We start from the raw sequence: 22169 nt of genomic DNA on the forward strand, positions 1-22169 counted from the left end.
TGCTAGAAATAGTATCCTGCGAAGCTGATGAGGAGATATGAGAATATGTCCTTTGGTGTCGAAAGAAGATTCAGAAGCATGCATTTGGCGAACAGAGTAGACACGCACCACAAAACGCAACGATAGTCAAGTGCGTAAAGATGCCATGGGTATATATTTTGGAGCGCATTCTGCTGTGCTACAATCAATCTGAAAGAAGCCAAACCGTGACCCACCGCTAGACACAGCGTAACATAGAGTATCCCTTCCTCCCTTTATTCCAGTCAGACCATCGAAAGTGCCTTGGCAAGTGAAGTAGAGTAGTAATGGAAGAAGAAGGGGAAGCCATACCGTAACCAGCCGATTCTAAATGTGAATGTGCGCGCCTCGAAGGTTTGCGAAGGCCGTAATAACCGAGTTGCCCGTAGCATGCCTTTGGCCAGCCTGACGCATTGAATCATATCAAGCCTGCCGCAGCCATAACCTCGACTTCAATATCCTAAAACTCCGGCACTGCTCGCCGCCGTCCAATCTAAGTAGTGTAGTATTGATTTTCCTGCACATCTCTTCAACCCCTCCCAGGCGACAACGGTCTGTTGAATCCACCCTGCCTGTTCATGTACTGTCTCGCCTCCATCTGCTTGTCCCTCCGTATCCCAAAGTTCTTATCGTTCCCTGGCACCTTCGTATTCTTCGTGCTCTTGAAACCCCCAAAACCCATAGCTTTGTACATTTCCCACGTATCCTCGTCCATATCATTGGGCTTCTGCTTCTCCTCTTGCATTTCCACGTCAGGAGTTTCCTCTTCGTCGATGACAGCAGGGTTTATTCGCGGGCCAGTAGGGGGAGGCTTAACGGGGCCACCATTACTGGGACGGGGGTCGTTGGTTCTGGCAGGCGGTGCGGCACTGCTGCGAGGACCTGTGGGTGGCGCCCGGTCTGATCGTTTGTCGTTGCGGCCTCCTCTGTCATCTCGACCTCGTCCGCGGTCGCCTCTGCCTCCTCTGTCTCCTCTGCCACTTTCTCGGCTATCGCGCTCCTCTCGCCGGAATGGTGATCGTGAGCGGTAGCGGTTGTCGCGCCGGCCGCCGCGCTCTCGTCGTGGACTGCGCGATCGGTTGCGCCGCTCGTTGGGTGCATCGCCGTCGCGAGAGTCTCGTGGCCCACGACGACTGTCTCGCTCACGGCGCGGTCGCTCGCTGTCCGACATGGTGTTTGTTGTGTTGTGTTGAGTATGAGTGAGTTGGGCGCAGGAGTGATTCAGTTGGTGATTTCGATGCCAAGGCCGAGTGCTCAACCTTCCCAATCAGGAAAGAGTCCTCCTAAGTATCGATTGCAGGATGAGAGACGGTTGTGCAGTGCAACATGCATGTGTGGTGCACACGACACCATGTTCAATGATTATTCACTCACTTTCAATAGTTGCTGCAGCGTGATTTCAGAGTATTTTAATGAATCCTATCTCATGCAAAGACATTTGAGAGGTAACGAGCATTCAGCAAGCACCTAATCTATCATCACTGTCCATGATGTCCTTAACGCCAGCCCATGCAGGGTATCATCCGATCGTGCGTCCATCTAGTACGTTCCACTGCCACTGCCATCCATGCTGAGACTTAATTCTCATCGTCACCAGTACCCGTCTTTCTCCCATCAAATTTCGTCCTCCTCTTCATCAAAGTCGTCCTCGGCGCCCATATCGTATAGGATGCGACCACCCTCACCGCCCTCCCCCTTCTGCGCATCAAAGTAGGGAAGCACAACACCCTCGCGAGCCTGCTTCTGTTTGTCGGTGAGACCAAGATTGAAAGTCGATTCGATGTCGTTGGCTTCCGCGTTGATCAAACCGATGACTTCTTGATTGCCGTAGGCGGGCACTTGGTCGAGAAGCGTTACGAACTCTTGCTTAAGGGTACCGAAGGGCAACCCCGAAATAGGCATGTGGTAGTCAGACTGGCGAGCGGTGCGGAGGAAGTATGTCTCGCTTTCTGGTCGGCCAGACTTGCGTCGAAACTCGGCCTCCAGGACGATGCCGCGGTGGTCGTTGGCGTCGAGACACTGCACAATACCTTCAGCTCCCTGCAGAAGGCCATGAGTTGGCTCGGCCAGACTGCGCTGTTTAGCAGCTTTCGTAGCGAGCACGTGCGCGAAAGATTTGCATGTGATAACCGTCGTAGCTGTGTACTTGAAGAGCTCGAGTGGCTGTGGTGCGTACTCGTTCTGCGCGTCTTGTGAAGGGACCATGTCTTGGTGGTAGATGCCGACGAGGGTGGATGCGAACTCCATTGCCACGAGATTGAGGAGGGCGCCCACATCGACATTATTCGTGTTGCTTAGCTCATAGAGCGAGTCGACAATGACAAGGCTCTCTTTCGCGTCATCCATGGCTTTGCGGATATCTTGCAGGATCTGATCGCCACTCTGATCCCCATAGGCCGAAACGTTGCGAACAGCTGGGTGAAAACGCGTGGCTTCGAAAGAAACCACCACGACATTGACGTTGCGCGACAGGGCGCGGCGGACGAGCTCGCCGATGAGCGGTATGGCGCGTTGGTTGAGATCGTCGAGGATGAGTGTAAACGGTGAGGCATTGGTGCGAATGTTGAGGACCCTTGACATGAGGTGAATGGAATGGCGCTGGTACTGCGCGAGGCTTGCTGGTCGAGCCATGCCGAAGGTGGGTAGCCGAGCTTCAGGTTTTCGCTTGCGGATACCCCGAACGTGGAAGTTGTTCTTCTTGATCCAGGTTTTGCAGTCCGTTGGTTTCAATAGGGTGGTGGAGCCCTTCTCGCTCTCGATTGCCGAGGTCTTTCAAGAGGTTAGCATAGAAGCTGACGACCTTCGGGGCATTGACTCACCTCGACGGACTCGGCAGATGCGGTGGCACTGATCTTTGAGTTCTTCTTGATATTGATGCACTCTTTGGAGGGGAAACCAAGTCGCTGCTCGCGCAGGCTGATTATCCAGTCGGGAATGTTACCCTCCTCGGGTATGAGATGTCGTAGGAGTTCTGGAGTCTTGAAGGCTGCGTTCCAGTTGACGTCAGTGAAATCGAGCACGCGTTCGTCAAACATGATGAGTCAAGAGTAAGAGGATGTTGTGTGACTTGTTTCAATTGAGAAATCGCGAGTGTGTAGAATAGATGGGGGTCGAGTATGTGTGGGAAGAAAAAGAAAGATTTTGCGTTGAAAGTATGTGAGGGTGGGCAAAAAGGGGGCTGGGAAGCAACGCGGTGGCTGGGAGGTGGCAGGCAGTACTAGAAAAATGGTGATGTAGTAAGCATACCTTTGGTGAAGGGAGGTGAAGGACGCCTGCGGTGCGAAGCTGAACCAGCAATTTGAGATTAGCAGCTACCAAGTACAAAATGAATAGCAAGTCCAAGAAACCAAACGTCTAGTCTAGATCATCAGTAAAATCGTTGAATGCGGGACGCAAAATTGTGGAAGTCTTGGCTCGGCCTCGTGGTGGTGACAGTTGTGTAGTGAAAGTCGAAGTCAATTTCGGCGCGCTAGTGAGCATAATAGGCTAGCGGCTTTCCGGACTTAGGCAGTTGCATTGCCGTCCCCGCAGCCATTTCCTAGAGCGTCTGGATTGTATATAGCAGAGCTTTACGGCTCACGCACCACAACGAAGATGATTCTTTTCCTGTCATTGTCATGAGCAGTAGCGCACCATCGTCATCGAAGCCGCCACGGCCGCGGTCCCCGCACTTCCCACCACACAATGCTCCACGCGTGTGGTTCATCACACGAGGAGTGTCACCCATTGCAATCGCATTAGCGAGGCAAGTACTCGAACATGGTGACTATGTAGTAGCAGGTGTCATGCCCACTGAATTCGAGAAAAGAGAAGGACAAAGCGAAGACTTTCGCACGTTTCTGGAAGATGTGAAGAAGACGGAGCGATGGCGAGAGCGGCTGAGGGTTGTTGGACTCGATGCTCGGTAAGGCTTTACGTACTTGAACTCTGAGGTCCAAGAGGCTGACATGGCGTCACAATCAGCGTTGTCGGCCAATGTCAAGCAGCAGTAGCTGAGGCGGTCGAGGCTTTTGGGCGCATCGATGTCCTGCTATGCACAGCTAGCGAAGGTAACCCTATTCATCTTATTATTATAAACTGTAGCTGATCTTTTTTCCATCACAGCTGTCATTGGCGCTGTTGAAGAACTGGCCCAGAGCAGCCGCACGATAAGCCTTGTGGATGAGATATTCGAGATCAACTTTTTTGCCAATGTGAACATAGTAAAGGCTATTCTCCCTGCCATGAGAGAACGAAAGAATGGTCACATTATTGTCATAACTGGGATTAGTAGGCTGTGTGCAATCCTGCCTTGTATCTTACTAACATCTATTAGCCGGCCATCTTGGAACACCAGGACTAGGCATGTATTGCTCTTCGCAGTGGGCAATTGAAGGGTACTGCGATGTAAGCCCACCTACCGTGAATTTTACATATCCCTGCTCACCATACGTAGAGTCTCGCGTACGAGATCGCTCCCTTTAACGTAAAAATGTCAATTGTCCAAGCCAACATGGAAGTTAACGTGCTCACTAATCGCATCACCTCCGTTCCCCCCATGGCCGAGTACCTGCAAGAAGAGAACCCCGCCCCGCTTGCGCGAGAAATCTTCTCCGGCCTACTCGACAAGTTAGAGCGCATCGATAATCCTAGTCTCAATCGCCACCCCGCATTCGACGACCAGAGATCACCAGCTGACAGCACATCGACGACCAGCCCCGATGCGATCATGCACGAGCCGACCATGGGCGACCTGCTGAGTTCTGATAGTGTGACGTCGCTGTATGCGCCGCTGCCGATGGCAGTTAAGAGTAGTTTGATTGCGGAAACGGTGCATGCGCTTACGGCTATTGGGGGACATGACAATCCGCCTGCGCGGCATATTGTAGGGACGGAGGGTGTGACTGCTGTTAAGGAGAAGCTAAAGACCACGAGTGAGGAATTGGAAGATTTCATTGAGGTTAGTAGTGCTGTGGATATTGCGCAGAGGGATATTGATCCCCTGGGGTCTTTGGACGTGGATCATGGCCTTTTGTAAGAAGTCTCGTGTCTGTTTTTGGAAGAGATTACTCCCAAGGCGCTGGTTACGTCTTTTTACAACCGGTGTGCGGAACGGACGCTGAACAATCGCGGAGTTTATGGTAGCGCTTGATGATGGCTCTATCAAAGCAGATTGAAAAGTCTTTCTCCACAGGCACAATAATCTTGCACAGAAGAAGTTAGTAATAAGAGATGGTTCCGAGCGCAAATGAATGTGTCTGGATGGCTTGGGTTTCTCGGCGATCATACGGATTTCATTCCCAATCCTATACATCCAAATCTACGACCGCAACATCCAGCAGCAACAGAGCTCAGGCAAGTTCTCGACGATGCAAAGATTGCTGTGAAAGCATACGCTCAGAATCAGATTCTTGCCACCTGATTTGTCTCATCTTTTCATCCCCTCACCGCTCCAAGTACTCCTCCGTCCAGTCTGTCGTTGAGCCAGCAGTAGCATCTTGCATGAAAATGCCTAGAGAGCCCCATCTTTCTGGAAAGTTCAATATGCGCTGCGTTATCGCAATGTCCAAGTCATATGTGTCAAGACCAGCCAGCGCTCGTGCTTGTCTTGTCCCGACGAGGGCCCTGTCGCCCAAGAGAGGGAATGTATATCCTCTCCTACCATCGAATTCTTCGTATTGAAATTGTGAAGGGTGGGGTCCGGGTGAGGGGTTTCGCCTATTTGAGTTACTGCTACGGGAGGAGTTTAAGGACCTTTCGGAATTGAATATCGGAAGATGTCTAACAAGCTTATCGTACGTGACATCGTAGAGAACAGGTGGTGTGGGCATATCGGCAAGACATGCCATGTAAAATTGACGGGCTTGGTCGCAGGTCGAACACGCTGTTGGGTCACAAAGAAGTTGTAAACGCTGGAGTATTTGGTCTCTGTTGAAGAGAGGGGCCGCATTATGTCCCGATGTAGGAGTACTTGGTGGTGAAGTACCTACTGGTGAAGTGTTTTGCGGTGGGGTAGTTGGTGTCGTAGTTGCGCGTGCAGCATTTTCCGATGCATTATTTGCTGGTGTAGTGGTTGCTGGTGCAGTATTTGCTGGTGCAGTAGTTGTTGGTGCAGTAGTTGTTGGTGTAGTGGTTGCTGGCGTAGTGGTTGCTGGTGTAGTAGCTGCCGGTGTTGTAGCCGCTTGTGCAGAATCCCTTTGCTGTGCTAAACGTTGTCCTGAGGCTATGAGTGCTAAGTCAAGTAGATGAGTTATCCGAAAAAGTATAGCTAGGCGATCCTCAGTGAGCATATTTGGATGGTGACGTATGGTTCCTAAGTGTTCCAATTGCTGATCAACCGTGAGTTCGGAGTTCGCCAGGACCGAGACTATCTCTTGTCCGCGAGACCCGGGATGTGCAGACGCCTGTACGGGGGCGCTTGCGATATTCATGACATCGGTATAAGGAGAGCTCTGGTTTCCTATGCTACTCTGACTTTCTCCCCCGTTGTCGGGTGCTGGAGTGTCATTGCTTCCTGGGGTGTTGAGATTGCTGTTCTGGTCTAGTGGAAGTGAAGGCATGGTGATTGATCGATTGGTGTGATGACAAGTTTGTCGGCTATCAGTAAGCAGTAATAGAAAACTAGCTTCTAGAGTAGTGATAATAAGCGAGTTAAACGAGTTGTTATGAGATAGTGCAGCTGGTGTTCGCGGGTGTGAAGAACGGTTTAGTAGATGCTGATGCAAAACTGCAGATGCAGCTCGAAGAAGGTGTCATGCTTGCCTCATAATGCTACTGAACGCAGCAGCGAATGGCACCTACCAGGAAGGTCAACAGGATCTTGAGAGAGAGAGAAGGTCTGATGGATGATGTACCTACTCCAAATAATATCGTTCTTGCCAAAATGATGATTGTATTGTGGCATATTTTATTTGCCATACAAACTGTCACTCGCTGAGGTGAACTTCTATTCAAGAGCACCAGCTATCTCAAACGGGTTTGAAATGACTGTCTAGAAATCCATGAAATCAGCCCATGTGACTTGCCCCCTAACTGCTCAGTTCGAGATACAACGACGAAGATGTAACAATACTTCGAGAGGTTTGTTACTCAAGGGCATGTGTATCCTCGATCTTATAGGTCAACGGGTAGGGGTCGCGAGGCCGCCCTAAGATCGCGCTATGAAAACACGCCTGGGATTATACCAAAGGTACTGTGGAAGACGACCATTCTGTTCCGGGCGAAAGCTACGTTGCGCGATCTCCGTGTCGTCCACCCAACCTCGCGCTGCCATCTCCGTGCCCACGCGACCCCATGCTCGCGGATCACTCAACACTCGCCTGGTAATCTCCTCATCGAGATCTCTAGTATTGAGACCGACCAAAGCTCGCGCCTGTCGCAGTTCGACCAGCTGCCGATCGGTCAAGGCACCATGCCCAGTATTCGTAGCGTGAGCGGGACCAAGAAGACGTCGATGTGCGCGCAGGCCGACGGCGTTTTCTTCCTCGACGACTGGCCGCTGACGATCTTGAGTGATGGTATCGTATGTTGCATCAGCCCGAATAACTCCCGAGCGGTTTGTGCGATGACGGGACATGCTGTGACCGACGCGGATCGGCCGTCCCCTTCCTTGCGATATTAGTAGTGGGAATGACTTAGAGCTAGCTTGATCATACGCGGGGGGGTCAAGAGCCTGTAGCTCAATGACAGTTTGCCGCTGATTGCCGGTTGCGCTAGGCATGTTGGTTGAACTTGGAGCCGGTGATAATGAAAAGCTATATGTGTGCTAGTACAAGAGGATTTATATAAGTATTGGGGTGTATGAAGAATTGTGCGAGCCTGGGGTGGCAGGGGACACCGCTGTAAGTTTTGGAAGAGAGTGAAAGCTGAGTAATGTGAGAAATACCTGAAGACGTAGGGTGAAAGGAATTATGGAGAGCATTCAATACAAAGTAATCTGAATCGAGGCAAGCCAACTCTGGTTCCTCCTATATTGAAAGACATGATATTTCTGCAGGAAAGAAGGTTGGATACTTTCAGCATTCAACCATCGCTGCCTGTGTTGTGTTCCATGGTTGGAGAAAGAGCAAGCAAGGTAAATGGCTCGTGCTTGAAGACGATCCCAAAGACCCTAGCGTACCTGGCGTGCCCACTCTTCATTTCGCCATCTCGAAGTCTACTCTATCCTCACACATGTTGAGATCTATACATCGGGCGCCTTGCGCGCCGTGACTTTATGATGCCCGTTCTGTGTCTCGTTCTGTCTTCGCAGTGTTTGTTTCAACGTCTTCCACCCCATGAAGCCGGGCTTACCCTGGGGTATATCATCGACCAACCGTCCTCTCGCGTCCATGTACCAAACACGCCAGACAATCATAACGATGCCGGTCAACGGAACTGCGATGAGCCAGAGAAGCCAAAAGTCTTGCGACACGGTGATATGGAATGGAGCTTCGTCCTGCACCTTCATGAACTGTGTTCCAAAAATGGTGGCTACCGTGGAAAGCCTAAGAATAGTGGGCTCGAGGTCAGCATACGTATCTATACACACGCAGTTGGGACGTTGTTTTACTCACGGCATGAAAAGAAGTGTCATGACCGCAATCGTCTTCATGCTCTGATTTTCGCTTTGCATGAGCCGACTATCGCCTTGAGTGACGATATGGAAGGATAGTTGGATGATGTTCGCCATGCGCGCATCCAGACTAGTGAGTCGGCGCTGCGTTGACTGATAGAGAGTCTTTCGGTACTTCAGTGCTTGACGCGTCAGCTCTTGAGAGGGGCTTGAGAGGTCACCTACGACCCCTTTGTGGTGTTCTTTTAGGCCATCAAGGGTGGCGAGAGCTGACTCGCAATTTTCTCGCAAAAATATGGTGTGTTTTGCGAGGTTATGTAGCCCGGTAAAGTGGTCGTTGAGCAATTCCTTTGTTGCTTTGCCAGGCTTACTTGCCATCCCTAGGGTTTGCTAGAGTTTGGTCAGGTTTGTCTCCGTCAAAAGACGTGGACAGGAGGACACACTGTTTCAATCGCTCCAAAGATGTCAGATACTGCCCATCCAGTCCGATCTATGACTTTATACATCTCCCCGAAAACAATTTCCAGTAATACGTACGGATCCTGCAACAGGTCGTCGCAAGTCGCAACCGTCTTCAACTCCTGGAATCGATCTCGAAGTGTAATTGGAGCTCCAAAACACAACAGTTCGACCAGTGCTTTTGTCGAAGGCGCAGCCAATGTACTGTCACTGCTCGAAGTCATTGTGCGATTTGGCATTGGTGACGAACCCCGCTGGTCCCTCATCTTCAGCACGAAGCCTGGCTTCAGCCAAGTGAAGTTCGCTTGACTTTGTTCTTGCGCTTCTAAGCGGCTCTTGTCATCGTTGTTTTCCATATCCTCGCGGGTTTTGAGATGTACAATTCGGTTGTTTGAGACTGCGATATCCTTGCAGAGGAAGTGAAACCAAACAAAAACTGTCCCATCTACATCTCTATGAGCTGCAAATGATTGAGAAACTCCCTGCAGTCCTTCTTCAACAAATGCGCTGGGTATATTGCACTTCTTGAACAATTCAACGAGACCATCTCCAGTAGCTGGTGCCGGCACGTCCTGGGGAGCGAAACTAGTATTATTAGAACTTGAGTCAAACCGAATCAAATCAGACTCACATTACTCGAATCGTCCCCTGGCATTGCGTTTCCAACTCTTCGACTGATTTGAGGCCGCTAATCTCAGTGCCATTTGGCGTCCCCTCTGACCATTTAAAGACGTGCAGGGGAATGTTTGAATTACCCCCGTCACGCTCTTTTGTAAAGACTCTGGGAATTCTTGCTTCGAATTCTTGTAGAGGCCGTAGATCTGCCGTCAGGCTTCGAAACGATGTCATTATGCATTAGTAGAGTGATTTACGATTATTTTGGATTTTGAGAGGCATTTGCACCCCTCGGAACAACAAAGCAGAGTAAAGTTAGCAAGCAAAAGTCACTTTTGACTAGTAGCAGACGTCAGATTTGTGTTTGTCGTGAACATGGTGAGCTATTGCCCGACATACGCTACCAGCTGGCTAATTGAACCCCTGCAGGAGGTGGTACGGTATCACAAATATTTGGAGTCGTCTCATGGCACACCATACCTACACGACCAAGCCGCCCTAGAAGCAGCATCCTTCAGCTCCGGCCGAAAACGGACGACCATCACACAAGCTGAAGTAGGAGGCAATCAATTCCGACCTACCATGTGCGACCGGTTGGCGCTACACACGATAGCGGGATGGAGTTGTGGCGTAAGGCTGAGAAAGCCAAGATATTAATCGGCGAGCAACTTAGCGACTGCACGCCCGTCACTAATTGTGGTCGTCAATGCGGAAGTCAGGGGTGACCAATAAGATACCTTTTAGGCCAGTATCCTCGTAGCTATCTTGGCGATTATCATGCACTGTACCTGTTATCTACCCACCCGCTGGATTCTTTTTTTAGATCCATTGGGCTAAGAGAACGATGAAAACTTACAGCCGGGTGCGGCTCTTAGAGCTCAAGCATTTGATTTCATCGCGTTCTTGGAGCTTCTCGGCACATTGAAAGCTACAAGTCGCTTCACAGTGTTAATCAACCCGTAAAGTCCTTTTGATACTCGAGCAGCGATTAGCTAAAGCTGAAAGTCTTTACCAGCCCCTTTGTGTAACAAATGTGATCCGCCTGCAGCAAAGACATTGACCGATCAGGCCCCCCGTTGTTACGGAACTTCCCTCGTGCAAGCGATACGAAACAGCCCAGGGGGGGCGACGATGTGGTCCACTTTCTTGATGGTATACGCCTTCAACATACCTCAAATTAGTACTATCAGACATCCGGATGCTAAAGCACATACCGCAGGGCTTTATTGTGAAGCAACACATGCGCCTTTTTCACACTTGTTTGGATTCACCGGACTTTTATTTACGCTAGTGGTAACCGGGTTGAACGCCAACAGGTTCTTGCTGGGATAATCGAGCGAACGAGACCACCAGTGTCGCCGACGAGTGAACTATCTGTTAAGCTGAACCCTAAGATGGTAATACAAGCGCCCGACTCTATATCAACATAGGCCACCATGGATGGGGGCCAATATGCACAGCACCCATTCTCCCCTCTTGCCCAGCCCGCTGTAGTTGAATCTTGAACATAATAAGATTAGGTTTATTCTCCCCCGTTTGTCTTTGATGTACGAACTTAAGCGCCCAAAGTTCTTATCGCTTGAGTGGTTGACGTGTTGCATTTGAATGGTACAAATCCTGGCCCCTTCCTATCGCTATTATGTTAACATATAACTCTATTTAGGCCTACGCTCCAAACTTCTCTGGTAGACACGGTGGTGGCTACGATCCCAATTCTCTTAACAACGCCACATTTGTCCAAGTGCCGTCGTATAATCAAACTTATCCAGTTCGTCCGACTCTTGAACCCCTCTTCACCATTTTCTTAGCAGCTAACAAACACAAGAGTAGACCGATACATTGCGGTGGGGGAAGCTTCGATCCAAACTCTCCCTTCAAGGAACCATTCGTGGTAGTTCAACCCGTGCCAGTTCCAGCGCCAGCGTTTCCACTGCGAGAAACATTCTCTTCTCAGGTATTTATCGAGTGCCCATCGTGAGTTACACTTCTGACCAGCTTACAAGACATCTACGACTTATTATCCACAACCTTACCAACAGTCGCCGCAGCACCACGACTTACGACCGAGTCTCTTATCACAGCTGTGTGCCTGTTTTCGATAAAGCAATCCATCCATCGGGTCTCAGTATGAATACGAAGGAACCTCAGTCGTCGGTCTATGAGGTCGGACCTCACGGTTCTGACATGTACCATGGTCAAGTTCCAGTCGCGGCCAGCACCCAAGGCCAGTCGTACATTGAGGTTTGTATTGAAAATCTAATCGAGTTGCTGAACAATATATCTGACCTCACTTAGCGCAGCGGGCCCATGATTCTGAAAGGCTATAGACATATACTGGATCCCTGGACGACAGTCAAGTGGGAATTTCCTAATTTCTACCGAAAGCCTAGTCTCGGCTACCACAAACTCGGTAGGTGTTCATTTACGAGCTTAAAGTAAGAATCAAACTGATGTTCTACCTTCAAAGCACAGCATCGTCACCGAGATGTCTTCGACCGGGAGTGGGTAGGAGACTATGATGACCGCTACATATCCTCATGGGATGGCAAGGTCTCCAAGCTTGTCGTTCAGGCCGTCGATGACATTTACGACAACAATACGGGATCTACATATAGGCGTACATTCATCCGGAACATTGCGCCTCTGTATCTCAGGCTAGCAAACTGGCCGTTCAACCACATCGATTATTCGAAGAATGGCGGTAAGCCTACTAGCGAGGGTAGGTTGCACCAAAGACTGGTAGAATCAAGATCTAACACGTACCAGACTATCCAATGCTTTGTCTCAAGTGGTTCGTTACTTCGTGCGTTATCAGCTTTGTGGTATGTCACTTCCCAAATGAACTCATATGCTTTCGTACTCAGTATTGTTCAGATCTCGAGCCCGAGCCCCGCGGAGACTGCATCCAGGAATGGTGGAAACTACGACCAAGTACCATATCAGTACTTCGGCTACCCTAAGGTAGCTAGGAACGTGCTAGAGATGGACAGGTCCCGAGGTCACGATCCAAGTCAAACGAATCCGGTCGCTGAACGCGTGTTGCGACCACGATATTTGTGCTTCTTGCGAGAACAGGGCGAACCCGCCATGATAATGAACGTAGAAGAGTGGTATGTCTCTATGAGAAATGATCGTAAGTACTCACTGACAGGCGCAGGATCACCCAGTACAAGTCTGAGCGCAACTTGTCATACGTTTTTATTGCGTACACAGCAGAGCAGTTCCAGAGTACAGAGGATTTGAGGGTTTTGCATCAGATTTCTGACGCAGCGGCTCGTAATGCGGGAGTGATGGCTTACTGGGTTGGCTGTTCCTGCATGCCTGATACAGACCAGCTCCAGGAAGACGTAAGTTTCACTTTGGCTTCGTGAAAAACACTTCAGACCACTGATCGCCTAGGTCTACCGCATCTGCGATGTTATTCGAGGAGCGCAATCTCTCGCCATCGCTGTCGGACGCCCGCCAAACGACGTTCGCGGTATTAGTACTGCTGATTTGATGCTTCAGCAATGGGGTCGTCGCATCTGGACCTTCCCAGAAGTCCTTTTGGCTCCCGCCGGCAAGGACATCAAGATCTACATGCGCGGTAGTGATCTCACGACTCCCCTTCTTGTAGCTAAGAATCAATTCGCAGCTAAGGTTTGGAAGGACGATGCTCGGGTTGCCCGCCAGGTACGGTATCCTTTCGCCCTTACATATATTGCCTCCTGACTGCTGTAGCTCATCGACCACTATGAAGGTAACATGATCTTGAGCCAGTTGGAGCTTGTTACGCTGGCTCTGGAATGCCTACACAAGAGGGAGACTACCCAGTATCTACCAGGAGACCACAGCTACGCGCTCATGGGACTTCTTCGCATCCGACCAAAGATTGATCCAACTGATACAGCATTCCAAGCATTTGCACGGTAAGTGCCAGGTCTATCGATGCTGGCGTAGCCACAATGCTTATCATCGTAGCCTTTCACTAGCCAATGGCAGCGACCAACTCCTCGAGCGATTGATTTGCGTCTTGCCAAAGGACCCCAATCAGCCTTGGCACTCGATGGATGACGCGTACCACGCTAAACTCTGGGATATCTTGCCCCAGGACGTCGGTATCGCTGGTGTTGGCGAGGACGATAGCATCATTCTTGATGGATGCCGCGCGGCCAACGTCCGCTGGAAGTCTTTCACACCCGTCGCTTATACTCGGCGCCAATCATGGAAACGTGCAATCTCAGAGACCATGTTGCGTCTCGGGGGTTTTGTGCTTCTACTTGCCATTATCCTCCTCATTATCCCATTCACATTCGTCATTGGAGTCATACTACTCATCTACTCCCTGATTCTTATGGGTTTGTCGCCATGGTTGCTTCGCCTACTATATTTGGGCAAATTCTGGGATCAGCAATGCTGGTTCTTTGGATTTGAGGGGTACGTAGTTGTTGCTCTACAAAGTACTTGTGAGATGTACTGACCACCTCCTCTTACCTTAGGTATATGGACATTGACACCATCGAACGCCAGATCTTTGGTGGCAAGTTGGGACGCATGAAGTGGACGGCTTCTGCCAGTCCCCTATCCAGACACCACCGCAATGAACATGGAGAGTGTATTGGCGATGACCCAACATCGGACCCCGCCGTTGCTGCTCTAGTTCAGAAGGCCAAAACCGCTGGACCTGGCGACCAGCGCATCTTCACGCTTGTTGATACTGGTTAGTAAACACTTTGATGGAAGATATAAAATCGCTAATACTTTTCAGGCAACATGACTGCCACGCTATTCCTTGCCGAACGTCCGCCGGTCTGCTTCCTCATGGCCGGCTCTGAAGGTGGCATGAAGCGTATCATCGGCTGCTCCTACGATTGGACAACCGCGACTATGTACCGTGAGACGGTACTCCGCCTGGAGACAAAGTTCGAGGATAAGATGGCTCGAGTCGGTCGCGTTAAGATAGGCTTCAAGCGCCTTCAACACCCTTTCGGACCCTCGGCTCAGATTGGGGAGGCAATTGGCCAGGAGGTGAAGTAGTAAACCTCACTGCTCGAATGATGACCTACGTTTTTTTGTTCCCCTTTCCTTAGTAAGAAGTATAGCTCTACCGTGGTTGTAATTGTTGGACATATCTCATTATGGATGCTCGGTCACATCAGATAGCTTTTTCCAATATAATTTTCTTGTTTGATCTGCTTGACGAGAGGATATCCTAGGTATCAACCACCTGTGTTTAGCCGTAACAAGTTTCATCTCTTGTGTCTCTACACACTACCCCTTTCTATTAGACGTTTTGTCGGCGGACGGAGGACGGCGAGTTTAAATGCGCATTGTAACATAATATTATTTATCGAGTTAAGAAGAAACTGTTAAACGATAGCCACAAAATAAATACTGCTATTATGGATTTGACTCTTACGTCTGAGTGCACTTGTACCTTTTGTGCGCTATCCATGCGATGCGTTCAAAGTATTGTGACCGGTTCCCCCCCTCCCCCCTTGCTGAGAAATAGGTCGCTATTTCCAACTCTTTAGGAGACTGGTGCCATCATCCGGCGCCTTTTGGCCTCGCGTTATCTGCAACCACACGCGTATACCTCTTATATTTGTTGCGCTCCTTGGGTTCCACGAAACAAACACTTGTTCTTCTAAAAAGACGGACCGCCAGCGTAAAGCGTATGTGCTCCCTTAAGGCCAAACCTTCCTCCTTGTACTCAAAATGTGTATTCGTCCCTCCTGTTGCGTCTTCTCAGTTATCTGATTCAAACCTATCAAATTCTGCGCGAGTGCATATCAATCCTTTCAGCCTCAACTTTTCACTCCTCACCAGAATCATCCTGTCCCGGATTTGCCTGTTCATAGTTGAAATGCTTCACAAATCGATAGTATCCTGCCGCAATCGCTGCACCCAGGAACGGGCCAACCCAGTAAATCCAGTGGTAGCCGACGAACTGCGTAGAAGCGACTGCGGGACCGAAGCTGCGGGCTGGGTTAAGGGATCCGCCGGTATAATATACACCTACGCTAGGTTAGAGACATCATTCGAGTGGAAGCGGCGACTGGGAGTGACATACCGCCCAACATAGCAACAAACAACGCCAACCCGATCCCTATTGGAGCAATGAATGTATCCTTGCTCTTCTCGGCTGCTAGCATAAGCACGACGAAGACGAGTTCGGCGGTCATGAACATCTCGATGAACACGCCTTGGGCGATACTCGTGCCGGGCGAGAGCGAGGTATTGACAGAGCTGATGTCGCCTGGAAACATGGCTTGCACGACTATGCCTGCGCACATTCCGGCGGTGAGTTGCGCAGGGAAGAGGAATAGACCGCGGACTGGGGGAAGGCTGCCGGCAAGGACCATGCCGAGAGTCACCTGTGAAGCGCGTTAGCATCTACGACTCATATAACCTCCACCCACTACCTCCGTTCCTAAATCACACACACATTGCTTGAATGGATCATAAATACATACCGCAGGGTTGAACAACCCCCCACTAATCCGATAGAAAGCCCATGCATTGACTAATAAGCTAAGTCCATACACCAGCGCCGTGAACACATTCTGCTGGCTACTTGGTCCACCATTTACTAACGACTTTTCGCTCGCTTGATTTGTGAGCATAATTTGACACGCAAAAGCAAAGTACAGGAACATGAATGTTCCGACGAACTCGCCGGTCGCGGCAATGAGGTGGCCTTGGAGCGTGCTGATGCGGTTTTTGGGAGGTGCATTTCGAGATGGGCGGTGGGGAGATGGGTATTGCATGTTGGGATCGCGACGGCTTGGGCTATGGTGGCCTCGGGAGCGTGAGCGTCGTCGAGGTTTGGGCTCGCGATAGGCTGGAACGCGTGGCATCTTGGTGTTTTCGAGTCGTTAGAGATGAGGAAGGAATATGATGTACCGTGAATTTAGGGGCAGACTGAACGGTGACGGAGAACAGATTGAAGGGGGAAAAGTAGACTGCAGTTGACAAGTGATAATCGAATGATCTATAGGCGACTAACGACCGTTGAATCCGTCGCCCAACATAATCAAACTCCGCGGCGGACGCCTCTTTTAGGATACGGAATTTCGACTGATTGATGACGACGAGGAAGTGCATCAGGGGTCCAGTATTAGTGGCCCACTAGGTCTCAGTGGAATCAAGCCATGTTTCCACAAAAACTAGATGCTAAGGAAAACTGAAGATCTGAAGCCTGGATTTCGGTTCATGCACAATGTGCACCATGGTCCACACTTTGGGGGCTGTTTCGAAAACGCTTGTCGTGTGTGATTCGCGTCCAGACGTTGACCAAGTTTGAAGCCACTGACGTCAATTTAAGCAGCCATTCAACGCTCACATACCTGTCAGTAGCAATCGCCAACCGTAAGATTGGCTAAGAACGAAAACGAAGACGGGAAATAGTCCGCGGAACTCGTTGACAACGTAGAAACGCCAAGTTCCCGAAATTTCCATCGCGACACTTGGCAACGTAGCAGTCGACATGGCTTTGACAGATGATCGCGTTCTGCAACGCGTTACAGCTTCATGCATGCACCCTATATGTAACATGTACGTAAGCGTTTCAACGCTCACTTGCTCTTCTTGCCCTGGACTCGGAACGAAGCCTGGCGCTTCCTTCTGTCTTCCCACCGTGCCCAGCCCGAATCGACCAGGTCCTCCTGTACGACTAAATCTCTCACACGGAGTATGCGAAGTATCCAAGTCTCAAGCGCCCATTCAATCCATCCAGCTCTTCTCAGATATGTCGTGAAACCAAACCACACAAAGGCGAAGATGGCACCAGCTGCACATCCAACGAGGACTTGTTTATTCGTATGGTAACTCAAATATATGCGACTTGAGGCTACAGCTCCGGCACAAGCTATTGCGATGAGCGAGAGGAGGAAACGTCCGCCAAATGTGAAGGGCGTGTGGGTCTCAGTCGGGTGCGGGACGTGTCGAAAGAGGAGGAACAGCGTCAAAGTTACCGAGAAGAAGGAGACAAATTGAGCATGCGAGGATGGCATCCCGTAGCCCTTGCCGTGCATTTCTACCTAGAATCAGTATCCGAATGATGTTGACTAACTTCTGAATTAACGTACCCCGCGGTCGGTCTTCCTTGATGTAGCGCTTCAGCACCCAATTGAGCGCCTCACATGCCATCTGACCGGCAAACATCAAGAAAATCTCAATCTCGCGGTTCGACCATATGAGGGTTGCGTAGACGACGCATAGTCCTTGCGGGACGAGAGCCAGCCACGCGCATAGGTACGAGATGCGGTCGGCGGGATTCTTCTTGGATTAGCACTAGTCTTGACATTATCTCGAACAATACATACATAATGGACATGCGTCAAAGACAGTGATGCAAGCGGAGGATCCTCCATGGCTGTGTTGCATCAAGAATGAGAGAAGTATCACGTAGATTATAGGAGTGCATGCATGATGACGGCGACTTTTCGGCAGGACCCTGTCGGCTTGGCGTAGCGTATGCGAGCCATCGCCGTCGACCATGGCCACAGCTACACCAGCATCGGCTAGCTTTCACAGTCTTGCAGCGTGGAGACTACTCCAGGGATTGACTCATTATGGCCCTCTTCAAGGGCTTTTTTTCCTTCATGCGCTATCGATAGTCGCCCCGCCCTTTTTACAACGCCCCGTCCATACTAGACTTATCTCCGCCCTCTTTCCGCTGGCCGCCACTTGCATACATCATAGCTGGAAACACTTCGCGACACCCAGAGATCAAGGGAGAGGGAAACCATGGCCGACATGGATTTGGGCGACGAACGTACCGAGGAGCTCGATACGTTGCAATCTATCTATCCGGAGCTCGTGCTCGATCCGAACCAACCCTATACCGCACGTCTGGATCTTCTTGTGGCACCTACGAAGCCATTACCCGTTACCTTCGAGCCAGATAATGATGTGCAGCGGTTAGCCTACCTACCTCTGCTACACCTTCACATCATCCTGCCCGCAGAGTACCCTGCGGAAACTTGTCCAGTTGTCAAGGTTTCGACGTCGCCATCCTGGCTGCCTGAGCATGTCCTAAATAGACTCGCAGATGAGGCAAATTCGATATGGGAGGAATATGGAGGAGGCACAATACTGTTCTCATACATCAGTTCGATGCAGGAGCAAGCAGACGCGTCGTTCGGGCTGGAGGACCTCACACTAGCATCGTCAATGAGGGCAGAGCTCGTAGAGTATAGCCGACGGATGAAGAAAGAACTGTTTGACAAAGAAACTTTCGATTGCGGGGTGTGTCTGGAACCCAAGAAGGGTTCAGCGTGCTATCGCATGGAGCGATGCAGCCATGTATTTTGCATCGCCTGTCTGCAAGACTACTACAACAATTGCATCAAGGAGGGTGATGTCAATAATGTCAAGTGCATGTCGACCGAATGCGGGAAGAGTAGCAACAGAAAGAAGAAGGATCGCTTGCTGTCTCCAAAGGAGCTACTACAGATTCCAATAGCGCGCGAACAGGTGGATCGTTATGCGACGATAAAGCGAAAGAAGAAGATCGAGTCGGATCCGACCATCGTATTTTGCCCACGCACATGGTGTCAAGGAGCAATGCGCACGGATAAGTACCCCAAAATCACCGATGTCAGCCAAATGGACGGTTCTGATTCGGAACCCGAAGAAGAAGACCCTGCGCAACATGGTGGCACAGACGGCCCAGATGGCCCAGAAAAGCGTGCAATAGGAGTCAGGGGCATGGAACGGCTAGCCGTCTGCGAGGACTGCAACCTCGCCTTTTGCGTCATCTGTCTTGCTTCGTGGCACGGCGATTTCGTGCGCTGCGAACCACGTGATGCTACTCAACTCACTGAAGAGGACCAGGCGTCACTCAACTTCATCCAGAAAAACACATCACCCTGCCCATACTGCTCGGTACCTTGTCAAAAGAGTATGGGATGTAATCACATCACATGTACGCAATGCGAGACTCATTTCTGCTATTTGTGTGCGGCCTGGCTCAATCCGGACCACCCTTACGCGCATTTCAACGATCCGAAGAATAAACACTGCTTCCAACGACTCATGGATGGTGTCGAGGGGGATTTGGCGAACGACAACATACAATTTGGCGGACGAAGAGGTGCCGACCAGGTCGCTGATTTCTGGGAGCAAGAAGCTATGCGGATACAGATGGAAGTAAATGATGAGGATACCCGGTAGCAGCAATGGAAGATTCAATGCATGAAAATACGGTATAGAGGATACATGGTTACAATAGTAGGAAGATATGATATATGAAAATGCGCTATGGTGCATACGAACAGAGAGAATTCACTGCGCCGAAATACGCCCATTACTAGGATCCGTAGGAAAGAGAAAACAGTCTGCCCCTACAGAACATCCTCGTTACATGTCCTTGTTGCCATCAGCTCTACACATCACCAATCAGTGCACCACCCACTTTGGTAGGGTAACGTGGTTGAGTACAACGCAAATGAACAGAACCAAGCAGATAGTCGGGATGATCCAGGCGCTGCCCAAGAAGTTGTACAAGCTGCCATCGCTGTACCGAATAGTGGAGATTAGACAGAGGCCAATACCCGCCGCTGTGTTTATGGCAAGCCGAGCGTAAATAGGAAATCGACGTTCTTGCTTGGGCAGTGAGATGAAGCCGAGCAGGGTCGTCAAAACCAAAGCCAGGCCGCCCTGTGGAGAGTTAGTCACAGTCCGAAAATTTCAGATCTAACAAGAAGACTTACCGCAATGAATGTATATGTCAAGACGAGCTCGAAAATGATATAATACTGGGTAATCGTGGCCGTCCAGTTTGCAATCTCATTTCCGGTAACTTTGCTTGTGCGCTTCGGAGCCGTGACGCTAAAGGTGTCAAAGAGCGTCTTGAATGTCGCGGAGATGACCTCGTTCAATCCAGTGTCAAATTGTGTCCAAGCAGTCTGATTGTTGTAGTCGGCTAGGTAGTTGTCCAAACCCTGCTGGATGACATACCAGGAATCCAAGACAATCTTGATCTCCTTGGATGCATCCACACCCTTGGGGATGTACCTGTATACTTGGTTCCAGCACGTTTGGTTAATGTACGTTGCATATGCCACTCCCTCAGTGGCGTATGTGTTGGGTATGGCGCTCATGAACGATGCGAAGTTCGAGCCGTTTACCACTTCGCGTGTTTCAAGCCAGGTCAGCGCTGGTAGCCAGTCTGCCTCGAGTGCGTTCAAAGATTCGACGGCCTGGCGCCAGATGATGAGCAGCGAAATGCCCTGCAAGATCAGCACGAGCACAGTGTGCAGCGGATAATGCAAGAACGACCATATTTGCTGCTTGATACTTCCAAAATGCTCCTCCTGGATACGGTCAAAGTACAGCATGTACAGGAAGTAGATGATCAACACGGCGGCGATGATCTGGCCGACGACGGGCACAGTCCAGAGGTAGTCGTTCTTGACGATCCGAGAGATGGACTTGCAGATGACAATGATGCCTTCGCCGAGAATGATGAGTGTCAGGAGCGACATGCGCTGCACCATATGCGTTCCCTTGAAGGACACGACGTGCCAGATGCAGCTCACACCCACGGTCAAAAACGTCTCCGAGATACCAACCACGTACCATGCAATATACACGCTGCTCGGCTGCATGATCGCGTTTCCAAGTGCATTGTACTTTGTCCCTGGGAACGCCGAAGTTAGTGCGCCATAAATAATGGCCGCGGCAAGCGTCATTCCCAGCACGAGTACCATAGGAAGAACAATCTTCTTGTACTTCTTGGTATACCACAGAGTCACTCCGTACTGCGCAAACAGCGTGAACCTCGAGACCATCAAGATTAGTCCAAACGCTCTGTAGATCTTGTAATCGCTGTGTTCCTGCCCTGGTTTCCACTGTGGGCCGATGACCGCAAAGCCAACCATGACGCCGAAATGGAGTGCTTTCGCGATGCGCTCGAAGCCGCTATCAGTGGAGAATCGCACGTCGTAGAGTGAGACTTGGTACCATGTTAGCCAGAGCAGAGAGAAGAAGCCGATGTAATCTGTCAAGGAGTGCCGGTCATTGATCTCCTGTAACGACGTAAAGGTAGTCAGGTTTGCGACGAAGAAAAGATCGTAGAATAGTTCCGCGGTGGTAGCTTCGGCGTGTCGGTGGAACGCTGGGTTCTCATGGAGTTCGCAGTTCATGTTTTCGAAATTGGGTTGACTGGAGTTGGTTCGGATGAAGAATCTTTTGTGCGCAGAGGCTTTGTGCTGCTGCTCGACGTCGGAGTCGGAGAATGAGGCATCTTTGTCTTCATATCGGATAGACGAGATATTGTGCGTAGTCGATCGATGGAGGGGAGAAGCGAAGAGGGAGAGGGGCTGCTTTTCTTCTCGGTGGTTGGCTTCCTGCGCCATATCGAGAATAAAAGAACGTCTGCTGATGTGAAAGTCGATATCAAATGACTCTTTGGAAGTGAGGGATCCGGCCCTATGGTCTCAAAATGAACTGAAGAGGTGAATGAGAGAGGTCTACAGATTCTATTCCTCCTCCAAGGCCCAGATTACTTACTTATTATATACATACCCGCCCGCCAACGGATCCGATTTGCCAATGT

At 50.3% G+C, this 22169-nt stretch overlaps 11 protein-coding genes across 11 annotated transcripts; 3 read left to right on the forward strand and 8 right to left on the reverse strand.

Annotated features, from left to right (window-relative positions):
• Window positions 1-317: 317 nt before the first annotated feature.
• Window positions 318-1219, reverse strand: K460DRAFT_365758 (uncharacterized protein). Its single transcript, XM_040933245.1, has one exon. The coding sequence runs from the start codon at window positions 1187-1189 to the stop codon at window positions 548-550; it is 642 nt and encodes a 213-aa protein (XP_040787361.1). The 5' UTR covers window positions 1190-1219; the 3' UTR covers window positions 318-547.
• Window positions 1220-1497: 278 nt separating this feature from the next.
• Window positions 1498-2651, reverse strand: K460DRAFT_365759 (uncharacterized protein). Its single transcript, XM_040933246.1, has 2 exons — window positions 1616-2651; window positions 1498-1560 (listed from the first exon to the last, which is right to left on the reverse strand). Exon 1 carries the CDS (start codon window positions 2596-2598, stop codon window positions 1633-1635), a length of 966 nt encoding a protein of 321 aa, XP_040787362.1. The 5' UTR covers window positions 2599-2651; the 3' UTR covers window positions 1498-1560; window positions 1616-1632.
• A 984-nt stretch (window positions 2652-3635) lies between these two features.
• Window positions 3636-5035, forward strand: K460DRAFT_282665 (NAD(P)-binding protein; the record flags this gene model as incomplete). Its single annotated transcript, XM_040928585.1, has 5 exons — window positions 3636-3922; window positions 3982-4067; window positions 4123-4287; window positions 4334-4404; window positions 4454-5035. 5 exons carry the CDS (start codon window positions 3636-3638, stop codon window positions 5033-5035), a joined length of 1191 nt encoding a protein of 396 aa, XP_040787363.1.
• A 406-nt stretch (window positions 5036-5441) lies between these two features.
• K460DRAFT_354680 (uncharacterized protein) lies at window positions 5442-6557 on the reverse strand (the record flags this gene model as incomplete). The annotated part of the gene is made up of 1 exon (XM_040931803.1): window positions 5442-6557. The coding sequence occupies one exon, from the start codon at window positions 6555-6557 to the stop codon at window positions 5442-5444; it is 1116 nt and encodes a 371-aa protein (XP_040787364.1).
• A 587-nt stretch (window positions 6558-7144) lies between these two features.
• Window positions 7145-7717, reverse strand: K460DRAFT_354681 (uncharacterized protein; the record flags this gene model as incomplete). The annotated part of the gene is made up of 1 exon (XM_040931804.1): window positions 7145-7717. The coding sequence occupies one exon, from the start codon at window positions 7715-7717 to the stop codon at window positions 7145-7147; it is 573 nt and encodes a 190-aa protein (XP_040787365.1).
• A 462-nt stretch (window positions 7718-8179) lies between these two features.
• On the reverse strand, window positions 8180-9859 carry K460DRAFT_285040 (uncharacterized protein; the record flags this gene model as incomplete). Its single annotated transcript, XM_040928783.1, has 4 exons — window positions 8180-8483; window positions 8553-8941; window positions 8995-9595; window positions 9642-9859. 4 exons carry the CDS (start codon window positions 9857-9859, stop codon window positions 8180-8182), a joined length of 1512 nt encoding a protein of 503 aa, XP_040787366.1.
• A 1431-nt stretch (window positions 9860-11290) lies between these two features.
• K460DRAFT_310725 (uncharacterized protein) lies at window positions 11291-14756 on the forward strand. The gene is made up of 13 exons (XM_040930160.1): window positions 11291-11393; window positions 11451-11579; window positions 11629-11866; window positions 11921-12035; window positions 12093-12344; window positions 12392-12447; window positions 12500-12735; window positions 12783-12972; window positions 13025-13297; window positions 13346-13533; window positions 13586-14041; window positions 14104-14324; window positions 14373-14756. The coding sequence occupies exons 3-13, from the start codon at window positions 11753-11755 to the stop codon at window positions 14639-14641; spliced, it is 2370 nt and encodes a 789-aa protein (XP_040787367.1). The 5' UTR covers window positions 11291-11393; window positions 11451-11579; window positions 11629-11752; the 3' UTR covers window positions 14642-14756.
• Window positions 14757-15419: 663 nt separating this feature from the next.
• Window positions 15420-16374, reverse strand: K460DRAFT_285658 (aquaporin; the record flags this gene model as incomplete). Its single annotated transcript, XM_040928835.1, has 3 exons — window positions 15420-15622; window positions 15678-15981; window positions 16081-16374. The coding sequence occupies 3 exons, from the start codon at window positions 16372-16374 to the stop codon at window positions 15420-15422; spliced, it is 801 nt and encodes a 266-aa protein (XP_040787368.1).
• An 807-nt stretch (window positions 16375-17181) lies between these two features.
• On the reverse strand, window positions 17182-17979 carry K460DRAFT_376412 (DOLPP1 protein; the record flags this gene model as incomplete). The annotated part of the gene is made up of 3 exons (XM_040934875.1): window positions 17182-17642; window positions 17695-17884; window positions 17932-17979. The coding sequence occupies 3 exons, from the start codon at window positions 17977-17979 to the stop codon at window positions 17182-17184; spliced, it is 699 nt and encodes a 232-aa protein (XP_040787369.1).
• A 385-nt stretch (window positions 17980-18364) lies between these two features.
• K460DRAFT_376413 (RING finger protein-like protein) lies at window positions 18365-19783 on the forward strand (the record flags this gene model as incomplete). Its single annotated transcript, XM_040934876.1, has 1 exon — window positions 18365-19783. The coding sequence occupies one exon, from the start codon at window positions 18365-18367 to the stop codon at window positions 19781-19783; it is 1419 nt and encodes a 472-aa protein (XP_040787370.1).
• Window positions 19784-20008: 225 nt separating this feature from the next.
• K460DRAFT_283106 (uncharacterized protein) lies at window positions 20009-21756 on the reverse strand (the record flags this gene model as incomplete). Its single annotated transcript, XM_040928626.1, has 2 exons — window positions 20009-20269; window positions 20323-21756. The coding sequence occupies 2 exons, from the start codon at window positions 21754-21756 to the stop codon at window positions 20009-20011; spliced, it is 1695 nt and encodes a 564-aa protein (XP_040787371.1).
• Window positions 21757-22169: the final 413 nt, after the last annotated feature.

Source organism: Cucurbitaria berberidis, assembly GCF_010015615.1.
Source record: "Cucurbitaria berberidis CBS 394.84 unplaced genomic scaffold K460scaffold_3, whole genome shotgun sequence".
Taxonomy (NCBI): domain Eukaryota; kingdom Fungi; phylum Ascomycota; class Dothideomycetes; order Pleosporales; family Cucurbitariaceae; genus Cucurbitaria; species Cucurbitaria berberidis.

Excerpts from the sequence above, each read along its gene's own strand:
- K460DRAFT_365758 (XM_040933245.1), bottom strand. The coding sequence starts at position 1,189 with ATGTCGGACAGCGAGCGACCGCGCCGTGAGCGAGACAGTCGTCGTGGG.
- K460DRAFT_310725 (XM_040930160.1), top strand. The coding sequence starts at position 11,753 with ATGAATACGAAGGAACCTCAGTCGTCGGTCTATGAGGTCGGACCTCAC. Across the intron at positions 12,736-12,782 it reads ATAATGAACGTAGAAGAGTG|GATCACCCAGTACAAGTCTG; the intron begins GTATGTCTCTAT and ends TGACAGGCGCAG. Across the intron at positions 14,325-14,372 it reads CTTCACGCTTGTTGATACTG|GCAACATGACTGCCACGCTA; the intron begins GTTAGTAAACAC and ends AATACTTTTCAG.
- K460DRAFT_365759 (XM_040933246.1), bottom strand. The coding sequence starts at position 2,598 with ATGTCAAGGGTCCTCAACATTCGCACCAATGCCTCACCGTTTACACTC.